General features: G+C 43.4%; 1 protein-coding gene across 1 annotated transcript in view; it reads right to left on the bottom strand.

Annotated features, from left to right (window-relative positions):
* The window catches only part of LOC8051647 (neuroligin-1), a 151,663-nt gene that overhangs the window by 20,458 nt on the left and 107,123 nt on the right, over positions 1-24,082 (bottom strand). The window contains exons 3-4 of the mRNA XM_040504743.1: positions 18,797-19,167; positions 3,573-4,048 (exon numbers count right to left, since the gene is read on the bottom strand). Of these exons, the coding sequence (XP_040360677.1) occupies positions 3,573-4,048; positions 18,797-19,167 (847 nt within the window). The remainder of the gene's footprint in view (positions 1-3,572; positions 4,049-18,796; positions 19,168-24,082) is intronic.

Genomic DNA, 24,082 nt, shown 5'->3' with positions numbered 1-24,082 from the left:
GCTGAGCTTGATGGTTATCAAACGTCAGGAGTGGAACCAGCTGAACAAGAAAAGAAGTAGAAACAGTAAAGGCAACCGACCTCTGCACTACCATCTATTTTAATAAATCGTCCTCCTCTTCTACAAGTTCCTATGCGTATCCCTTTGCTTTTGTTTCTTTTTTTTATTATTCTTAATAGTGTTGCTTCCTTTCTTCTATTTATACTTAGCAAGAAGGGCGCCCTGCAGAAATAGCTTTTCCTGAAGTCGCACGGTTATTGAGGTGGAGCTCACTCAGTTTTCTTCTTTTTCTCTAGCAAAGGCCTCAAACATCTCCCTTGCAAGCTGGTTTTTTATGGTGCCCTATGATCGGAGGTTGCTGAAGCTTTGCTTTGCATTCGGAAGTATTTCGACAGGCAGGGAGGTGACCTTGTCGCGCGAAGTTTTTCAGGTTCGCTACAATGTTCACGTGCACGGTCGTTTATACAGCCCCCGGTCTGTCCAATATAGCAACGCCCAAATGTCAACAGTCTGTTGTAATCGACTTCCCTTCGGAACGGAACGTAGTTTGACCTGTGCCTGGTGTCGCACTTATCTTTCTTTTCGGTTTGTGTCTGATTTTGTCTAGTGGCATAAGGAATAAGCCGTATTGGGTGCCGAGCACACAACTTGAACGTTCTGCCGGCTCGCTATATATTTTTTTTTCCAATTTGTGGGCCCTTTGCAGTGGTCCCGTATATTCATGGGGTCGCCCACAAATTGAAACGATAGCGAACCGGCAGAACGTTCAAGTTGTTTGCTCGGCACTCAATACGGCTTATTACTTATAGCACAATATCGCCAGATCAATAAGGCACAAACCGCAAAAAAAGCTAAGTGTGACACCAGGCAAAGGACAAGCTACGTTCCGCGGCAAATGGGAGTTGTTTACAACATACCGTTTTGACCGACCGTGCGATCATAAACGACCGCCCTAGTGAGAATGTAGCCAACCTGAAAAATCTCACGGGGACCACGACATCTCGCTGCCCGTTGTCAATGTTACAAATGCAAAGCAAAGCTTCAGCCATCACGCATCAAATGGCACCATAAACACAAGTTTGCAATAGAGATGTTGGATGGCTTCTCTATATGAGAGGAAGGAAACTGTGTGAGCTCCGGCTCAATCAGCCCACAATCAAGAAAAGCTGTTTCTGCAGGGCACCTTTCCAATTGAGTATAAATAGGCGAAAGAAAACAACACAATTTGTGATGAAAAAAAACGGAAGAAGCAAAGGGATACGCATAACAACTTGTACAATAGGAGAAGGATTTATTAAAAAAGTTGATACTCCAGCGAACCGTTGTCTTTTATGTTTTTCCTTCCTTCCTTGTTTAGCCTGTTCTCCCCGTGAAGGAGCATGGGTATTTTTTTACGTGATAACGTGGTGTCGAACTGCGCTGTCAGGCGAGCGGCCAGAAGCGGATGCAGATGCCTGCAGGGATAACGGCGGCTGTTATGAGTGTCGGTATTCAATACGGTTTTGTTAATCGTTGGCCTCCAATCTGCTATGTGTGAGACCTGCGACGAAGATGGAAATACAAAGGCCAGAGTGGAGCTGCATCAGAAACAGGACCCCAAACACCAAGAGTAGGCTCACCGACGGGACCAAACACAGCAAAGCAAAATTCCGAAAACGCAGCTGCCGTCGACGCTTTTTTCAGGGATCATCCAGGCAGGGATAAGCATAATTCATCGCAGTAGGGACGGCTACCAAATCATAGGTGAAATTTCCTATCGAATTTTCTATTTCAGAGCTAGAGAACATAGACAAGTTCGACGAAAAAACGCAACGTTGTTTTCTTGCTAGAAATGTTCCAGTACTATATCACTGCAAATGACATTACAGAAGCGAACGAGCTAGCAGTATTTCGAACGGTGATTCCTGCACATGCCTACAAGATGCTCAAGCATTTAGTAGTTCAGGCTGCACGAGAGGAAAATATGTTTCTTGTAATGACCGCCATACTACCGAACCACTAGTGCCTCAAAGAGTCGCTGATCTCCGAGCGGTTCAAATTTAATCGATGAGAAAAGAAAGTCTATGAGAGCGTGTCAGATTTCATACTAAAGCTGAAGCAAATGCCGGAAATGAGATTTCGGCCAATTTATACAAGAAGTTCTAATGGCGCGTTTACTCTCGCGAATTCGCGGGCGGATTCGCGCAGGCGGAAAGTGAATTTTGGAGAATGGAAACGAAATCGACTCGTTGCCGGCGGAAAATCTTGATATGGGTCCCGGACTGATCCGACTGTTTTGCGAGCAACGAGCTGATTTCGCCACTCGGCGCCAAACACAACGTTCTGCATGCGCGAATTCCCGTGCGAATCCGCAAGTGTATACGCGAAGTAAGAGATAGGCTCGTCGTTGGGTTTCGAAGCAAACAAAATTATAGCGCGTTGTTTGCTGTAGAGCCTCTCTTATTCGAATGTGTTTGTTAAACTTCCGTTTACGCTAGTAATACTTCGTATATATACCGCTGAGTAACGGTTGATTTGGCGCAGGGTTATTTGCCTTTTCGGCAATGCCTTTTTCCTCAAACTTTATGACCTGCCTGCACTGGCCTTTATTCTACCCAGCTACCACTGATGATGTAACCTTAGTGAAAGACACACTGCATTACCATTGTGAGTTGGCAACAATAATTGTTAAACTCTCAACAAGAAACAATCAAAAGGCAGTTCTTACGTGAGATGGAAGGAAGGAGTAGAAAGTTATATTGTGTAATCCTACATATAAATAAGACCTGAGACCTTCTTAAGCAATTATATAGCCCCTAAAACACTCAGTGCGTGCCCTACAGGGGTCAACACCCCCTTCCCCTCTCCCTCAATATTCCAGTCACTGGTATTCAAGGATATTTGGTATTAGTTTTTCATGCAAGGTAGGGAAACCCATCCTTGCCTTGCATGAAAAACCAAGGCCGACGAATGAAAAATCGAAGCGGTCGATTTGGTGATGTTGAAAACGTACGCCCTAATACTCATCATAATTTTGAAAGGCGGGAAAGGCCCACAACATTCTCACTGTATTCAATACCGTTGAATTATTATTAGTGAAGAGAACGGCCACAAAAGCAGGCCTGGGTTTCGTCTCATAAATAACAAGACGGTGGCTCTAAACTTTCGACGTCTCCTAGATGAGACGGTTCGGTGATTGCATATGAGTGCAGCACCAGCGTCCGGCTGTTGTTGAAGCAGTGCAAATATAAGTCCCATTCGAACACTAATAGAGCACTCCTGTCCTATATTCCACCCCCTCCTTCCCCGTGTTGGCTTCTTGTAGAAGAGGCCGAAAACGTAGTGCTACGGCCTTGCTATCTAGGACTTGTTCAGCAGACCTCCTGCCTAATTTCCTGGACTTTTCCTCCTCCCAAAGGGTGAGTGCGTCGTATCAGGACGACAGAGGCTTTACAAGTGAAACCGGGGGAGTGGCAAAGGCAATTGTTACCCTCCATGTTTCGTTTCCTTCCTAAGTCACGTACCCTTGAACGGTTCTTCACTCTCCGGTGACCGTCAGCCGGGCCCTCGAAACATTTTTAGCGCACACTTACCCGGTCCGGAAGAAGCGTACCCAGTAGGCCATCGTGGTCTCGGCGAGCGCGGCCTCCTGCCTGGTGTAGTTCCCGTACAGTGGCGCGCCGGACCCCAGCACGGGCTGCCCCAGCACGTAGGGCAGGTCCTCGCCGTGCACGCAGCCGTTCTTCTGGGCGAACGACGACTCGTCCGAGTGGTAGCCGAAGAGGTAGAAGTGCGTGCTCGACCGGCGAGTGTCGGGTTCGGGCCCAGACGTCGCGGCGGCAGCTCGACGCGCCGTCGCGGCAGCGTGGAGACTGCCGGCCTCGACGACCGGTGCGACGACAAGGGCATCGCTGAGGGCCTCCGCAGTCTCCTCGAGAATGCTGACGGGGTGTTGAACCGATCTGGTCCAGTCTGTGTACTCGTTGACGATCGTCAACAGGATTTCTTGCTGGTGGTACGAGTAGAGGTTGCGCACTAGGGTGCGTAGAAGCCGGTCTCGGCGGTCCACCTAATACCAAAAAAAAAAAGAAAAAAACAGAAAGGACAAACGTAAATACACGTCATTCGCCGAAGCATTGCCAATTGGCCATTAATGGAAGGTTTGAGCACATCTTTTTCGCTTCTTAACGCTGGTCCCGACGAGCGCTTTGGTGTATACCTCGATATGGCAGCCCGAGCTCCCAATCAATGTATAGTTCCACAAAAAAAAAATAATGCGTTAAAAGCCCACATTAAAGTAAGACAGAGCAACACCCTAAATACGAATGTTCACCTAATTTAGTCGAAAGTATTATCGGGGTGAAGAAACTGAATTTCAGCCTTTCTTTACTCGTGGATTACTCTATTACGTGCATCTGACGTTTTTTAATGCGTACGGAGCCCATAATTGTTTAGGCGTTCTAGTGGAGCGCTCAGAAAAGAATCAACTTCGGAATGTCAAACGAACCACGTTAGCTAATTGTGCATATAAGCCTGATCAAATGACGAGAGCAGGATACTTTTTCCAGCTAAACAATTTTTGTTAAAAAGACACTTCTCTGCATTATGCAAAAAAAAAAAAAAAAAATTAAACAAATATGTGGAGAGGTACGGAACTATAGCCTGCCTGTATTTATCTTGAAATATTGATGCTATTTTAGTGACACACACGTGACTTTTAGTGCTACACTCTTAAAGGGGCACCAAAGTTTATTCTGAGATCGCCTATTTGTGGTGATAAATCAATCTACGGTATCTGAGTATGCTAGAAAACCAAAGTTATACTCATGGGCCGCCGATTTCCATATTAAAAGTGTAATCAATATTCTTTGCACGCCCGCCTTACTGCGCTATGTAGCAGACAAGGGGGTACCGTTGGATGGCGTTTCTAAACAATACTTGCTATATTATATTTCTCACGTCCAAATATTTTAGGTGGTTTTGTAAGATGTACTGTAGAACGGGCATAAAACAGAGCAATAATAGTAACGTTCGGAAAATTCATGCAGTTCACTAATTTTATTGGTCAAATATTTTATGTATGTGGCGGGTACCAAAGAATAGCCCGCCTCCCCCCCTTCCCCCCCCCCCCCTTTATCCAAGAAAAAATTAGCGCCCGTGTATTTATATTGTTGTGAGTTTACTTGGACATGGTCGCCATCTAGAACTGGTCACCATTGACCAAAGTTACACATACTCTATGCCATAAAGAGCATGTTTCTACAAAAAGTATCTTAAATATTTTTCATATTTATAATACATTTCGAACGCTTTTATACAGTTTTCCCTCATGGCGGAGTCAAGGGGTACCGTAACAGTGCAGATAATTTTCTAGGAACGGTAGAGAAGCAAACCAAACATACAAACACAATGACTTTTCTAGCTCTGGACTACAATCAGTTCAAAATGTCGCTGCGAATGTTCAATTGTTCCCCGTCAAAGAAACCACGACGATTTTCTTCTTTTATGTTTTCATAATGCCTAAAAATGTTTAAAAAACGATTCAGCTGAACCTATTAAGAACAGTTTCAAAAAGTTTTTTGCTGATATTATATGCTAAATTACACATAATGGTATAACACTTAACACAATGTATGAAGCTATTAAGGAAAACATTATTGTGACATATATTTCCGGGAAGCGACTCACTCGTTGTTCTGTCCTACCGTACCCTAAGAAACATGCACTAAGAGGGGGTTATTTTATGTCCGCAAATAGGGCTCTGAAGATAGAAGAGTATTCAGATTTCTTTAGTTTTTAGCCAACTTGGAGTGAAGGTTTAGCCATGACACTTTTCTTCTTGCTTTCAGCAGCCTAGTTATAGTCTTGATTGTATCGAAAATTCGAAAGCACCATTTCGTATTGTGCTGAATACCTTAGTTCTTCTGACACTGCTAGACTTAAGAGAATTTTAGCAAAGGCGCCTAACATTTGGAGAATAGCTAATTGTTGAATCCGGATTATCTTCATAAAATAACAAAATGTTTTTAAATATATAATGATTGTTGACATAATATATACTATATTCGAATTACTGCTGCCTTGGCTACAGCAGCCTCCGCCTCGTTGGTGACACACGCGAACGCCATCCATGCTCGGCTAAAACGCTACAATTTTTATTCAACGTCTTCCTTTTTTTTCTTATGCGGATTAGCGCTGAGTGTGTGTACTTGCAGCATGTGGCTGCAAGAATGCGCACACAAATACCCCATAGCCCCAACATAGCTCGATGGCTTAAACAGACTTAGACAACTTCCTTTTTTTTCAATTCTGCTTCTACTAAACAACACATAGTAATATAGTATCAAAAAATAATGTAAATGCAAGTTCAAAACAGTTAAATCGAACCCCAATGCACTTTGTGCATTTATTCTAAGTCAAAGGTTTAAAACATCCGCCGTAGAAACTTAAACGGCGCGCTCCAAGCGATTTTCGCTCCTTTGCAGACGACGTTATCTCAGAAAGACAAAAGCCTGACTTTCAGTGCGAAAATTTGAAAACATAGCTGACTATTTCGTACCTCCTCCCCTTCGTAAGCTCTCTGCCTTTTCACTGTGATACATCCGCTGTCCCAAAAGCGTGTCATCGGGTCCAAACTGACGTCACACAAAACCGGACCTCACTAAGGCCCTTCACCCCTAAGCTGACATTGTGGTGGAAGCTACGCGCTTACCGAACCAATCAGCCGCCTCCCTTTATCACCTGACCTCAATCTCTGCGCGTGGGTATGCGCGGAGGAGCGTGATCATGTTGCAAGTGTGGCTGGCCCAACGAGCACGTAGCTTCCACAGCACTGTCAGCTCCGGGGTGAACGGGTTGGGGAAAGCAACTTTTGTCTGAATTTTGAGCGACGGGCTAACCTTCTAGGGGGACAATGGCTCTGTCCGGCTACATAAACCAGATTCCGAGCAAGAGGGGCCTCCCCTCTTTTCGTCTTCTTGAACTGTTTGGTGGAATGTGCGATTTATGAGTTGAGGAGGAATGCTAAACAGGAAAAAGTTAGAAAAGCGTTTCATGACCCCTTTAATGTAATGGTACTAGTGTTTTTAAGGGATTTTTTAATATTTTGGGAGGATTTTGTAATACTTTTGGTCTCTGTTCAATATAGCTATTGATCCTTCGCATCTTGGATGTTATGACGCCTAAGAGCTCGAAAAAAATACTCACTGGTTTGATGGCAATGTTTGCAATTTCACAAATTTCCAAATGCATATACAGGGCCGAATTTCGTGAGAATCAACAAAATATATATATTGCCATACTTTTTACATGCGTGCGTTGAACTGTCTACCTCAATCACCCCAAATTTTAAACTATGCTTGTTTTCTGTAAAACTGCCAATATTCATTTGCATTTTTCGTAACATTTCTGGGTTTTATTTACCAATCCAACGGGGAGCAGCTGTGACGCCGCAGCGAAAGACTCATGCTTAATGTCTGCCAGGAGAGAATATATTTTGCTAGCTACTGAAATCTCGTTTACACGACGCCTTCTCCGGAATAAACCTCCATCAGAATGCAAGCAACTCGGCTGCAATTTGAGCCTCTGGATCGCTAAGACAGACTTTACCTCGCAATAGCATTTTTTAGAGCGCAGCTCTTAGGGGCCCGTTTCCGGCTTGAGCGGCGTCGCCGTCGCCGTCGCCGTCGCCGTCGCCGTCGCCGTCGCCGTCGCCGTCGGCGTAACCGCGCGGTGCATCATGGGAAATATTCCATAATGCACCGCGCGAGCCCCCCACCGGGGTCACGTGACTTCGTGGGGAGGCACGTGACCCCCCCGAGGTCACGTGACCCCCCGAAGTCACGTGACTCCCCTGAGGTCACGTGACCCCCTCCTCGAGGTCACGTGACTCCCCTGAGGTCACGTGACCCCCTCCTCGAGGTCACGTGACTCCCCTGAGGTCACGTGACCCCCTCCTCGAGGTCACGTGACCCCCCGAGGTCACGTGACCCCCGCCGATGTCGCGTGACCCCCCGATGACGTCATCGACACTGATGACGTCACCGGCATCCACATCGTCATCGTCATCATCAGTGATGACGATGACGATGCGGATGCCGGTGACGTCATAAGTGATGATGACGATGACGATGTGGATGCTAGTGACGTCATCAGTGATGATGACGATGACGATGTGAATGCCGGTGACGTCATCAGTGATGATGACATCAATGATGATGACGTCATCAGTGACGATGACGATGTGGATGCCGGTGACGTCATCAGTGATGAGGACGATGTGGATGCCGGTGACGTCATCAGTGATGACGTCATCAGTGATGATGACGATGACGATGCGGATGCCGGTGACGTCATCAGTGATGATGACGATGTGGATGCCGGTGACGTCATCAGTGATGATGACGATGACGATGTGGATGCCGGTGACGTCATCGGTGATGATGACGATGACGATGTAGATGCCGGTGACGTTACCGACATCCGCATCGTCATCGTCATCATCACTCATGACGAAATCAGTGACGTCATTGATGTCGTCACCGGCATCCGCATCGTCATCGTCATCATCACTGATGACGTCGTCAGCGACGTCACTGATGACGTCACCGACATTCGCATCGTCATCATCACTGGTGAAGTCATCAGTGACGTCACTAATGACGTCATCAGTGACGTCAGTGATGACATCATCGGCATTGGGGGTCAGGTGACCCCCCAAGGTCACGTAACCCCCCCTGGTTAGTCTAACCCCCCCCCCCCCCCCCCCAGCGCCCTTCCCTCCTCCTCCTCAAGAGCTGCGCTCCAATTCGGCGTTACAGGGAGTTGTAAGCGGCTTTCACTTTTTTATAATATCGATTACATGCAATTATACTGTTTAGAACTGAATGTTTTCTCTTTGGACATATGTTACCCATGTTCTTGAGGAGGCTATTTTAAAAACTGTGGAATTGTTCAATTGTTGAGATCCTTCCACAGAAAGGAGGCATCAACAAAAACGGACACGTACGCGACAATAGTACGAAGTGCAAAAAAAAAGCATGCAACTTTCAGAAAAGAAAAGGTGAGCATACAGAGGGGACAGGTTGGTATGATAATTTGTCTTCTCGTGAACGCCACAGTTAACTGCTCCTTAACTAGAATCTTGCTTCGGACGACGTGTCAACATTGTAGCGCATCATTCCTCTTAAATAATCTCTCTTTTCCCGTGTATCAAAAGCTAGCTAGATGTAAGCTTTCTTCGCGAAGTTCAATCAGCATAAATAACTGATAAAATATACCACAAGTAAGACATAACGCACTGAGAGTGGTTATATTAAATCGGAGGATGGCCGTATCTGCTGCGCTATTATAGCAACGTGCCCACAATCAAAAATAAAGGAATTAAAGCAGCAGCTTACGTGACCAGTTAAGCACATAAACGAAAACCGATCGAACGCGCCAAGGTGGTGAGCGAACGCCAGGGCCAAAAGGCAACGAGAACAGTCCGGCTTATCAGAGCCGCAAGGACGTCAGACGTAGGTCGGGGGGCGAAACCGAGGCAATGAATTGAGAGACCACAAAGCAGAGAAGTATATCTGCCGACTGAGGCCGCCCTAGGCCAGCGCAGGAACACTGGAGGCCCGACCGGACAATACGCGGCTAGGAGGGCAGACAGATATCCGCGCAAAGTGGTATACCGCCGGCGGCGGGGCGATGGCGATCCCGGTGAGACCAAGCTTGTTTCGGGGATCGGCGGGAATCGGAAACAAGCGACTTCCAATCAAGTCTGGCGTGTGAGGGAGGTTCGCCGTAATCAGCGAAAGGGCGCCGGGTAAATAGATATCGGCCCTGCCGTCTCGGGGCTGGGCTCTGACCACGGTGGCTTTAACCTCCTTGATCGCAGCGGGGCATTGGGAGAAGTAAGCGGATGGCGCAACAACGCGGTGGAGACGATTAAACCCAAACAAGGTTGGCGAGCGAGCAGCATAAAGCTAGGCGCAGTTGGCAACTAGATTGAGTTATTCAGAAGGTCCTCACATTCTACTTAGCTGTATGATTATCTCAGGATATCTTACTGGGTTCTCACTAAGGTGAGGAAGTGACGTTTTTCTGCGTTACAGGCACGAAAGGTACTATTGCATGCTTTAGACTTGTGGCTGAATCATAAAAATTGTAAACAAACCCTACGTTTGATGCACTGCTGGAGTCACGTAGCGGGCCTCACTTCGTAACGGATTATAAATAGACCATTAAGCTCTAATATTAAAAGCACAATGAGTGGTTTAACTATGGGGTCCTTGCGGTCTCACGCCGGTCTCGCCAAACATTTTATAAAGTTACAAAAATTCATTTTTTTTTTTGGTATACCTCCTCACAACAGTGAATAGAGGGATGATAAATTTATAAAGTTTGCATAATAATTATTTTCATTATTAATTAACTTTCCATATCCTTTAAATGGGTATAATTTAGATTTGATATTCTAAATTTACAAACAAAAATAGATCGTTTTATATTTTAGTTGTGTTGTTTCATACCAGATTTTGTTATCCACTTTTTAGAGAGGCTCAAACAGAATTCGTTGGGCGACATTCACCCAACACACAGTGGACTGGTCTGAAGTTGCGAAATCAGGCAACTTCAGACCAGTCGACTTCTTGAGATATACAAAATCCATTTATGTGGAAGTTCATACGGCGGCATACACTCTTAAGAAAAAAGGGTGTAAAATGATGTATCGTTACACCCTCTGTCGTATAAAATACACCCCAAAATTTCAGTAGGACCTACAGTGCCCTACAGTCAAACAGACGGGCCCAAATTATACGAGGCGTTTGATAGCCACGTGGTACAACATATTAAATTAGCTGGTGTACGTTTTACTGACTACAAACAAAAATAATCGGGGTTTTCTTGGCCCTACTGTAAAAACTCGGTGTTTTCTTTACGTGGTCTTTCATATGAACTTTAGCTATTTAATAAGTTATATCGCACAGTTATCAAGCCCCTCGTAAAATTCGGGGCCGTCTATTCGACTATACACTCCGTGCGGGAACTATAGGGGGCGGTTTGAAAAACGCGCGCAGCGCCGCTAGCGGAGGAGCTGGCGTTCGACCGCGAGGCGCGTTCAGCAGCCTGCGGCGCCTTTTCGCATGCCAAGCTGTGGCGGCGGAAGCGCGCACGGACCAAACTTTTGCTTTTTGAGTCGATACGTTGAGGGTGACGTTGCATGAGTGCTGGGGCAGAGCTAACAAGGTCATTTAGCCGTTCTCCACTTCTTATATATTGAGTTTGAGTCGTTATTAGGGGTAATTTCTCTAGTTGCGGCCAAAAAAGGAGTTGGAGCGATTTTCCGAAAAGCAAGACGGCCGCCACGATAATTGCTCTGAGTGGAAAATTTATTTCGCTCGTCGCTGTAAACGTAGGACTGCTGGAACGATGATATTGGAGACGAGTGAGATGTTCACTAAGTTTGTGCACGAAGTGTGCCAAGTTTCATTTAGACAGCAGGTGTGAAAGTTATGTTTCTAACGAATAAAGAAATAAAGCTATACGGTATATCCAATATTGGACCCAAAATGTTGTGTTATAGCGGGCTGTGCAAAGTGCAGATTTGGGCACACAGGTGCTTGGACTTGAAAGTAACATGACACAGCACTTATTATACAAAAAAAAAAAAGGTGCCATATGGAAACCAGGTGAAAATTTGGTTTGGGCTGCGTAACTCAATGGGAACCGGTTTTGACCATGAAAAGGCTGTTAAGAGAATACCACTGGTCGGGGGAGGTGGAGACTTTAGAGGTAGGAAGGGATTAGTTGACTGTACTTTCAATTGAAACAACTTTACGAAAGGTTGTTCCAAAGCCGAGAAAACAAAGTTGTCGGCCAACACACGGTTTGGCCGCCAAGGGCTTTTGCAGTCAGATGTTGTGTAATAACCTGTTGTGCGAGGTGCTGATTTTCGGCGCACAGGTACTTTGACATGACCGTCACGTGGCACAACACTTATTATAACAAAAATAGTTGGCACAGCGAAACCAGGTGGGAATTTAGCTTGGGCGGCGTAACTAAATGGGAACTGGCTTTGACCGTCAAAGGCTGTCAGATAATACCACTCATCGTGGGAGGTGCACACTTTACAGGTAGGAAGGAACCAGTGGACGGTACTTTCAGTTCGAACCACTTTGCGATAGGTGGCTCTAAAGCCGAGAAAAAAAATGTTGTCTACAGAACTCGGGGTGTGAGCGTTTCCACATCCAGAAGGAGGCTGGTCAAGAAAGAAAGTACACCACATAAACTTCCATACCCAAACATCGATTGTACAGTGACTCCGAGTTTCATTGTTGTTTTCATTAGATTTATATTTGTCACTTTTTTTTACCGTTCCAATCTTTCTTCATGAAGTACAGATTGCGTGCCATACTTGTCCGGAAATATCATCGACACGTACGATGGGGACGAAACTTCTTTGGAGGGCATTCCTCCAACGAAATTGGCACTGCATACCCGCGAGTGTGTGATGGCATTTCAGTTCGTCCCATCGGCGCTGACACACGTAGGCGTTACTGGTACGAAAACAAACGCAGAGCGCAAAGCGGCAGTGTAGAATATGTCAGCCTGCCGACACAGTGGCAGACATGATCGGGACACCAAATTTCTCGCGTCGTACGGCACGGCTCCATCGTTGTCGCTGTCCCACAAAACATCGGCGAGGTGAAAAACTGTGAAACTTTGTCTCCACGAGATACGGCGCATAACTATTGAAGCACTTAATGACGCAGCAAAGGCTCATGCTGTGAACCCAGCGCAACCGCACCACTCCGACTTCAATGCGTACCAACGTACGCGGCGTGGTTTCGGTTTCGTTTTCTCTGGGGTTCTCACTGCATACCTTCGGTAGCGGCCGCGCGGCGGCGCGCCAGTCGCGTCGCACGGAGTGTATAGGGCGCTGTACGTCGAAATGAAGTTTTGGGTGTATTATATGGGACAAAGGGTGTAACGATACACCCTTTTACACCCCTTTTTCTAGAGAGTTTTCGTGTGGCCACATTCAAAGTCGAGAACTTCACTGCTAAAACCCTAAACTTGAAAGTGGCTCCTTCTTCTTGGGTTAACAACTCAGAACTAGATGCATTCAATATAAAAAATAGATTGCTTTTGAACAGCGCTACATAGCCCCACTATTATTGCATCTTGATGTGCGAGCGCGGACAGGTGTATATAATATAGGACCCTTAAATATTTGAAAATAAATGACCGACTGTTTCACCCTGAAGGAATTGTCAATTTGGCGAGTCATTCGGACCATTTGGAAATTATATCGTAATGCTTGTAGGCTACAGAAACAAATCTAACAAACTGTTGAAGCATGATTTTCTCTCTCTGAAATGGCCTCAGTTGTTTTTTTTAACTTTTGTTTTGGCAGCGGAAACACATGTTGACATTAAAATGTATGAAATAAGAGTTGTGCTTGTATTTCACATATTTTCAGTAGTTGAAACAACTATCTGGGTGGGTACAGAACTGCATCAATTCAGTAAGATAATTGATAAGAAAAAAAAATTTTCGTTTTGCCATAACTTCGATTCCTTGTGCTGATTGTTGTTCTCTACCTCAGTTGATTAGCTAAGCCTAGAAACCGATTGGTTCATTGTTAGTCAGTAATGCATTTCAGATCGCCGTGATTAAATAATAGGATCGTCTACAATGGGAAAAAAATCCCTAAGTACGGGGAAAAGCTTTCATAAAGTTGTTTATTCAATAGGACTTTTCTTTAAGCATTGGCATCACATGTATCTCCGAAGAGATAAAATAATGTCAATAAGTTTGATGTAAAACACGATGTCGAAGGTGAAATATAACTACAAAATGAATAATTGCTTTCGAGAGAATGAAAGAGAGAAAAAAAAATGAAAGTCACTTACAACCCCCTGTAACACCGAATTAGAGCGCAGCTCTTGAGGACGAGGAGGGAAGGGTACTGAGGGGAGCATATACCCCTCCTCCCTCCTCCTCACCTCCTCATCCTGCGTGCTACTCCTTCCTCCAAGCGGCGTCGGCGTCGCCGTCGGTGTAACCATGAGGTCACGTGACCCCGTAAGTTCACGTGACGTCACACCGTCAGTGATGACGTCACACGTGACGATGACGATGACGTCTTTGTAATGACGTCACTACGATGACGCCACAGATGACGTCGCCAGTGATGACGTCGTCACTGATGATGTCATCAGTGACGTCATCGTGACGATGATGATGACGTCATCGTGATGGTGTCATCTTGATGACGTCACTTAAGACGTCATCAGTGACGTCACGCGTCCCATAATGTACCGTGCGGTTACACCGACGCCGACGGCGACGTCGCTCAAGCCGGAAACCGGCGCCTAAAGCGCAAACCGCATGGCGCGTTTTTCTACACGCGAAAACGCGACGCGCTATGAACGCTCGCGCGGAAGCTGACGCGGGGGCAGCCGCATGCAGATAAAGCCAAGCACCGCCGGCCGCGCGTTATCAGGGTTGCCAGACAACAGAATTCTCAACACGCAATGTAAATGTTGACGGAAAAACTACAAAATGAGAGTTAAATGAACAAACAAGTAAATAAAACGGGTTTGTGTGTCAAGAGAAACACCTTTTTAATTTTTACATAGAAAATAAAAAAATGCTTTTGAACACTCTGAAATGTGATGAATACGAAACAGCGTACTGTGCAGGATCACGTGATAGTTCGACCGACCCTCATTCGGCGAGAGCCGCTTCGACGCCTCGGCGCGCGCGTATTGTTCTGGGTCGGCTAGAAACCAACGCTCCCGCGAAAACGCGCGCCCGCGCGCAGGAAATGACGTCAGTTTGACGCCGACGCGCCTGAATCGCGAGCAAAAACGCGCCATGCGGTCTGCGCTTAAGAGCTGCGCTCTAAAAACAAAAAAAAAAAAACACACACAAAGGACTGCAGAATGACGACGTGCACCGTAGATTCCTCTGTGGTGTTCGCGGCCGACTTGTCCTTCGTGTTTTTCTTTTCTCTACAATGTACAACTAACTCGCCTAAGTAAATGTTCTTATAGAATAATTGTTTACAAGCCAGTGTTGTTAACTAAGAGGTAAAAATGCTTATCCCATTGTCCCTCTTCAGGAAAACAACGGCTGCCCTGCTCAATAGAGTTACAAAAGATTGATCTGTTCAATGGGGAGTTAATTACTGGAAGCTGATACGCCTTCTTGTAGAGAGCGTGAGTGGTCAGTGTCGCCAAATGTTTGAGAAATGGTGTGGTTCTCAGAGTAACAGTTAGGAAACCATTCTTCACTCAGTAGGATACTAATTCATTAAGACGGTGTTTTGTGGTGCGTTTCTTAATACTGTATTAGTCAACCGTGTTGACTACGTTGCGCTACGCTGGATTTCACTAAGCCTCATTACCGAGTTTTCAATTTCCATAGCAATGTGCAGCGCCACGTTGTTGTAAATAGGTGCTAGAGATCTAAACACAATTTGCTTTTAGGAGCACATTTTTAAGCGACCGTTAAAGGGTAACTAAATAAGATTTCGAGATTATTTCTTGGGTAAAAATAAATCTGTTCACTCTAAGCCTAACAAGAAAACTGAAATTATAGCTATGCGCAACCTTTTTGCCTGTGAAAAAAGCAAGACCGTGTAGTGATTTTTTTTCTATTAAAAATCGCAACCAAGCACCGTTAAACGCCCTTTTTCTGAGATATATCTCAGAATAGGTGCATAGAACTATGTTTGTCGCATTTTTTAGGGTGTTAAAGGCACGCGTGATTGCAATTGGGGGTTTTGTATGGTGCTTAGGTCGCTTCGATATAGTTTACGCCATAAAAATACGATCTCAAAATGAACTTCACTGACCTTAACCACAAGGTGCCTTGAACAGTCACTGAATTGCGGTCACACACAAGCGCACAAGACGGAACACCCTTCAAGCTACTGATTCTCAAAAGCTACCCATTTCTCTCAGTTTCACTATTCTCTTTTGGTTCTTCCTATACTCTCTAAAATGCAATAAAATACAACACAAAAAATGTTTCTTTGTTTCTTAAAATGCAGTCCTAATGTCATTCCCGCTTAGCCGAGGAATATAATATCAACATGATCCTCTGCATTTATATTAGAGAATAGTTGAATTTGCACCACAGCACGCCATTGCAAAATAAATCAACAGAAATCTAAAAAGATATATAGTTGCAGTTTATTCCACTATATTGTTAGAAATAGTAATGCATAAGACATGTTGTATTTTGGCATTGTTTACGACACGTTGTTAACTACAACTAAACTTACCAACGCGAACCAATTTCTGAGGGTTTTTTCCTCTCTTCAAATGTCCACGTTTTAGAAGATAACTTAATAAAGGTTTCTAAAACCCAAGACGTAGGCTACAAAAACGGGACAAACACAATACATTTTTGAGAGCTTCCTTACTTTGGTGGATTTTATCTTGAGTAACTTATCAGGTAATTGATTCAAATCTTCGTTACATAATAATTCCTTGTATCCGCTTTATATTTTGAATAAATAAAAGGTTCAGTAAATTTTCTATTCGGTCTAAACGCTATTCCTTTGGCATTTTCCACTTTATGTTGTTGAAAAACATGTTTGATAATAATATATTTTATCTGGTCCCAGTAAGTTAAACATCTAGTTTTGCAGATCAGTTTCTTCAATTAGGTAGCTCATATTTGTCGATATCTTTTGTTTGGGTTGATTTTATTTTTAGTTGGTGATATATGGCGCAGTGTTCGTAGAATGTTATTCCATATTGAATTTTGGACTTCCCCAGTGATTTGTGTATCACTTCTAGTATGGGTCGAGGGACCAGATATTATAATTTTGTTCGTGCATATTTATTGGTAATTCAGTCAGGTTTTGTCTGCTCATATATCTGATGCATAATGCGTGTGTTTTAGAAACGTTTACAACAATATTGCTGTTTCGACACCATTTTGTTCATTTAAATGTCTTATTGTATAATCTTTACAGCGACTTTGTATTTTTGTTTCCATATGCAATTACTTTATCGCCTGCAAATTAAAAAAGCTAATATATATTTTTTTTAAATTTGATCTTAGCTATTTTGTTAACGTAAATACAAGTAGTGGACCGAGTGCTCTACCTTGGTGAACTCTCTGTTTGACATTTGGTTTTCTTCTATATTCTGAGGCGAGTAGTACTGTCTGACACCGGCCGTCAAGATAATTTTGGAATAAGTCGAAGATCTTTCCCCCAATACCTACACTGTCGAATCTCTCCAGTAATATATTATGGTTTATTGTTTCGAAGACTCTACTAAAGTCTATGAATAAAGCTAATCCATTATATAATTTCCACACGCACAAAACAAATCTTCAAACAAGGCATTGTTTCCTTTGTGCTCCCTGAATCCATAATGAGTGCGAGTTAATAAAATATATTTTGAAATATAGCTCAGCATGCTTTTATTAATGCAGTTTCAATAAATAATTTCATCGCCGACAGTATGCATACATGTCTGTAAAATGAATTTGTATTTTTTTCTCGCCTTTTTGCATATCGGCCGAACAATGGACGTTTTAATTTTCTTAGGAATATTGCAACTGCAATAAATGCAACTATATAAATATAGTGGTGCAGGTTTTAAAATATTGACATAATATTGCATATATCTTGCTCTTCTTTGGTTCAACCCCACTGCTTTATTAGTCTTAAGATGTCTAACAATTTTAATCAGGTCACTGTCATTCATATAAAAGAAAATAATAAAGTACTATTTCTTATTTCATTGCCTTTGTTTTCCTATTCCCATGAAGCAGAGTTCTGATTGATTGTACATATTTCGTATTTAAGCAATTTGCTAGTACATCTCAGTCTTGTTCTTACCTAAAGTTTGTCTAGATTGCGTCCTCAATGTTTTTTTGTTCTTTTGTTTTTATTTTTGTCATTTGTTTTAATAGTTGGTTTACTAAAGTCCAGCACTGCGCCTTATCCCTCATCTTAGAAAACTTAGTGCGATAAAAGTCCCCCTTTTGAGGATATTATCAGCGCTGTACCTTGGCTCCTAATTTTTCAGTTTTTCTTAATATCTGCTACTATAGCATAACGCTAAGCAAGTGCAACGCTTTAGTTCTTTAATTAATTCGAAAATCAATTTTTTTTTAGTTACCCATTGGTTCTCTTTTTTATGCATGTTTGTCCTGCCTACTTGAGTTCATGCTCGCAAATATATTTCAATCTGTTAACCCAATTGACGTATAACGTTTTTCTGTTGCCGATCTTTAGCAATTTGTTTTTCAATGTGTTTCTTAAATATACCAATACGTTCGTATTCTTAATAAATGAATAATCAATATTTTTTGTCTTTTTATCTTTAAAAACTCGCAACGGTTGCTGCTACAAAGTAGTGATCGGCTACATTTTCGGAAATGGCCTGCCCTTTGGACTTACCCTTCTTAGTTCGCATTTGTATATGATCTATACACTATTGTGTTAGTTTCCCTCCTGCTATTTCTTCCCTTGTAAACGCATATATAATCGATTCCAAACCCACTTGTGCCACGCCATCTAGGAATGTATGTACTCATAAACTCGGTTTTCAGATGTCTATGGTCCTGTCCCCTAAAACAATAATGTCAGTGTCAGTTGAAATTTAATTACTTATTGGATGTCACACCCGGTTCATATTTTCTTTCAGATATAGGCCTTTTGGATCTGCACCGTACCTCAGTTCCTAAGTTAACTAGCCCAACAATGCACGTTGTCATAATGTTCCTGGCTTCAGCAGCTCCTCTGAACACTGGCCACTACCAACTCAAAACAAAGAACAAACAGGCAGCTCACCTCGAAACCATGTTTCTCCTCGTGCGGTGTGAACAAGAAGTAGGATTCGAACCGTACGACGCCGAAAAGCAGGTCGTAGTCAGCGTACGAGCTGTCTCGGGACGCCATCTCGACGCGGGGCTCCCCGGGAACCACTGTACCGTCCACGGTGGGACCGAAGGCGGCCAGGTGGTCCGGTACCGTCAGAGGCACGTCCATGAGCTCCTGGACCGGCCGGTGTCGCAGGCAGTCACCCAGTGCGCCCGCTTCTGCAGTCGGGCACCCCAAGGCTTTGCCCACTTGCCGGGCGTAACCTACGGCGTCCCTGGCAATGGCCCAAGGACTAAGCGCAGAGCCGGACATCATAACAGCTCGCCGGAACAGGCCGATTCCTGCATTAGAGCAAGAGCAGTTTTTTTGTTAGTTCACTCTGGCAATGAGTGGAACTCTTACCGTCTGCTTGACGCATTGTGACGATCGGATGTACGGCACTTAACATTTTCCATCAATAGAAGTTCACGTTGTTTTAACGATTCGTGAATTTCGGAACGCAGGTGAGGAAGGAGAAAAGCGAAAAATATAATTTGACTACCTTCTTCTGTGTTCGTTTCTTTTTTGTGCGCTATGAGCTCTAAATCACATGAGAGGGCCACCGGACATTGCACTGAAGGTCGTTTTATAAAAAGCCGTTTTATCAAAGATGTGGACATTTGATCCGACACCGATTCACCAAACGCCATTTAATCGAATCGTTTGACACAGCTTTATCGCATTTCGCATCACCGAATTTAGAAGCTTTACTGTGTTTTTAAATGTGGTTTTTACGAGGCTATCGCATCGCCATTTATAAAATTAATTCCCTGGTCACATTCTTTATCAAGAGGTTTGGTTGCTGAATCTTAGAATAAAGAAAAAGTGTTTTTGTTTAGCGACTTAGTGTAATCAGCTACGACAGAAGGCCGGTCTCCAACACACATTTTGTTACCTTTCGTTCCCCTAATTGTTTACGAATAAAAGGTACTTCCTGAAATGGAATATACCTATCTTCGCTGCGCCTCTGTTAATTTTGTATTTATCTAATTACTTGTGTTTTCGTTATATTCTAGGAGAATAGCTTCCTTCGTAAGAGCATACGCTGAAAATCCGGCAGATGAACGGTGCGATTCGTCAAAACCAAAATGCCAAAATGTGAAACAAAACAATTTTGATTTTCATGCGAAATAAAGACCTACTTTAAGGACGGCTTTGTGCTTAAAGCAGATTGCGTCTCTTCAAGAACGAGGATAGACTTTAGAAAGGAAGTACCTTCGTCACAGTGCACGAGAATTACAGGTTCAAAAAACATTCAAGTCGCTGTTCTCGTTTTTTATTATCCACATTAACAGCAGAAAACGTCGGTTATAATGGAAAAAGGAACGGAAGAAGTAGCGGAGAAAATGAAGTGTTTTACAGTGAGTTAAACACCACGTAGGAAACTAAAGTTTTTAAATAATAATAATGATTATAACACTGTTGTTCTTCCGGTGTTAAAATAAAACTATTTCCTATGCTAAACATTCCTACCTCTCAACTAGGCAGCGATCGATGAAACGTGTTCGATGAAACTACGTTCGATGAAAAGGCTTAGAGGAAACGGTATTCAATGAAATTTCCGGACAGGACATATCATTGAAAGCCGTTTCATCGAACGCCATTGCATCAACAAAGGGGGCGCTTTATCGAATGCCGTTTCATAGAACGCCGTTTCATAGAATACCTGACGGCCGTTTCATCCAGACGTGTACGTAGTTCAACTACTCTACTCAAGTTGCTGTAGTTTAACTACTTTTCCCAGTAGTTTAGTAACTTTCAATTACGTTTTTATTTCGGTAATTCGTAGTTTACCTAAATTACTTTCTTAATAACTTCTACTGAAGTTACAAATTACTTTCGAATTTTAGTGCTTGTTTTGCCAATCAACAAACATTCCTGCACAAAGGAGATAAGGTGTTGGAAGATCAGCTGATATTCGCAAAACGGGGAAAGCCGATACCCCCCGAAATTTCCGCGAGCCCCCCCCCCCCCCCCCCCCCCCCCCCCAAATCCACTGCAACAACACTGCTACGAGACGCGGGGAGCGAACAGGCACTACGCAAGAGCGGCCGAGTAAGTGCGGGATTAGCACCGAAGACTGGCGTTTCTCTGTGTCCCGAAGCTCATAGAGACTTGACCCGTTTGAAGAAAAGGTAGGTCCCCGCTTCCCCCAACGTAGGAACTCTCGCCCACTACAACAGGTGTACACACTGCATCCTCACTCAAAGGAGGCAACAAAACGCAGCACCTGCTGAAACTCATCTGGTGCTCCAGTGGTTTGTGCTGTACTCGAACAATCACGTGCTAAAGGGCAACGCAAAGATTAACTTTTTGCGTTACCTTTCCTCCCAAAACTCAAAATATGCAGATCGACAAAGCTTCAAAGATCGTTCGAGAAGCCTGTAGTAATTCCACCAAAGTTTTTATAAAAAAAATAATAAACAAGCAATGTTGGGAAGCACTCTATGTAAATGGAACTTAAAGTACTAAGGTTTAGATAATTTGCACTTTACTTGAAGTAAATTCTCTGGACATTTACATGTATTTTCTGAGAAAATTAAAACTGCCGACTTCAATGTACACTCCCAGAATTCGAAAACAAAATGGCGGTATTGTCGTGTGAAAACGCGCTCTTTGGAGACGTGATCTGGTTATTTCTCTGAGTGAAGTAATGGCGGCTGTAAGACCGATCGAAATAAGTTCCTTATAAGTTGACTGTGTCAAATAGCTCGTCAGCGAAAAACAACTACTCTGCGGCGACTTGACCTGACACAATATTTGCTTCCATTTCCGCAAAAACTGATGCACCTCCTATTGCCCCTAAAGCAATGCATACTAGTTAAAAAACACTGTATAGGGAATGAAAGGGCTCCAAGAACGATTGTGTAAAAGTGTTTGTATTTTACCTTGAAATATATTGTATTTTCATACGTTACTTCAAGTGCATTGCGCCCGGTGTACTCACTACTTTACTTGAAGTACATAACCTTTCATTTACTTTGTACTTTACTTCAAGTACTTTAGGTGTACTTTACGCAAACCTGTAAACAAACAAGCACCGTCTAAAAAAGTCAAGCTCAGACAGTGCTAAACCTCAAAGTAGAAATGACACACTCGCAGTACATCATTGAACAAACAAACAAGAAAGTACAAAACAATTTATCACGCAGAAGCAGAACCAGCTATTAAAGCATTTCTGTGAAAAACAACAAGCTGATTCCTATTTCGCTAGCACAAATTCGCTAACGGATCAAAACCTCTGTCCTTTCTTTTTACCATAAAAAACGTATAAAGGTAACTCCAAATGTAACTTCAAAAGTAATTTACTACGTTTTTACAGTAATTAGTAATTTTCTCAATTACTTTCTGTTTGAGTAATTTCTACTCTACTCAAATTGCTTTTGACGTCAATACTCAGTAACTTAACTTAATTACCTTTTTTGAGTAACTTGTACATGTTTGGTTTCATCTAATATTTATTCCATGCATTTACGGTATGGCACATTATGAAATCACTGATAGGTGCCTCCCCACATGCAGGTATTTTGCGAAGGGATGACAACCCTTAAATTGTATTGCCATTCCTTTTCTGTGCCTTTAAATCAGAGGCGCACTTCCTTCTGGCGAGATCGCGTAGTTCTGATGTAGGTCTGCAGCGTTTCTAGGTTGCGGTCTTGGCTCCAAAAAGAATACACCTTGAAGAAAACAAATTGGCCAAACGAGCTTGTAGCCATCTAGCACAAAAAATTTGAAACCGTAGAAAATAAAAAAAAATAAAAAAAAATTTAGAATATTCCTAGTTAGCTTTGAAATATTAACATTTCTAAACTTGAAAAAAAAAAAAAAAACTCATCAACATTAAAAGAAGGTAACTACGCAGTCAATAATGAACAATATAGAACAAATGCTGGGGAAGCGAAATGGATGCAGCCGGAAAGTAAGAAACCAGAACATTGCACTTTCCAACTAGGCAGGTTTAAAAAATGTCACGCGGGATCATAGATACGTAGTTGAAGCTGCGGCTTTGTTCTATTTACCTCCAAGCATTTGTCATTATCTACGAAAGTACAGTGAAATGTACTTCCGTAGTTGCGGGATTCAAGCAATCAAAATAAAGATCGGTAAATTCGTAATGAAATTAAACGGCGTTCAATGAAAAGTTATTGATATAATCGAGTTCGATATAACGGCGTTTGATGAAACGACATTCGATGAACGGCTTCAATGAAGTGGTGTTCGACGAAACGTCGTTAGATAAAACAGATCTAGATCTGATACCTGGAGCAGACTAGTTCCCGAGCACCATTAGGAGGGTATCGTTCACAGCCACGAATAACAGTGATCAGCGCAACGTTGATTCTTAAGTCACCTCGAGCCTGTGTCCCGAATTCGTCCATAAGACCCGCTGTGTCGCTTCGGCGGCTCCGGGGAAAAGCGCCGGCCTACAGATCCCCAGGTGACGTGAACGAATCCCGGCCGAGGTGCCCGCAATCTGACAGAGTCTTATCGCTTAGAAGGCGCTGTGTAGTCGTGATTTCGGTTACACATCAAAAGAACGCTAGTTAGTCGAAATTATTGATTAGTCTTCCGACGGACGCATGTCAGGGCCGTCTTTTCTTTGGCACGTAAAACGTCCAATTTCAGGTCAGATGTTGAGGGGACGAGGGAGTCTAATAACTCAGCGGCGTAGATTGGGCCGGCTGCAATTTTGCGCATTTCAAATGCAAACAACGGGACTGCCAGTTTAAGAAACATCCTCAGGGAAGCCACCAACCTAGCTACAAGAAGTCCGAGGTCATTGATGAACAAGGGTGAAATTTTGGTCAAGCTGAAACGAGAACGTTCTCGGCTGCTGAATGCAAGCAGCGCGACAGCTTGTACTTGATCAGCCAATAAGACATTTTGTTAGCCGTTTGCGAGCTCAACAATGAGGCAATATTTTCGTGAGAAGGGTTCACTAGCATATATATAGTGAAAGAGGTGTCTTTGAATCTGATGTGATTGTAATTCACAGTTTTTCAGCCACTGGTCGACGTCAGCTTGTGCAGGGTGGCATTATGCCAGATTGTACAAGACGTAAAATGCCTGGTGTCACATAAGAAAACACATAAATATTTCCTTGTTTTTATTAGGGAGAACAGTGGTTTCGAGAAAGTTCTCACCGCTGAAATGTGCTGAGAGACTGCGTTCATCATGCTTAGCAATATACAATCTCTGCACGAAATATTGACACAT

Source organism: Ixodes scapularis, unplaced genomic scaffold, assembly GCF_016920785.2.
Source record: "Ixodes scapularis isolate PalLabHiFi unplaced genomic scaffold, ASM1692078v2 PGA_scaffold5__190_contigs__length_132052651, whole genome shotgun sequence".
Lineage (NCBI taxonomy): Eukaryota > Metazoa > Arthropoda > Arachnida > Ixodida > Ixodidae > Ixodes > Ixodes scapularis.
The sequence above is the reverse complement of the archived record's forward strand: the minus strand, read 5'-3'. Positions and strand labels throughout refer to the sequence as shown.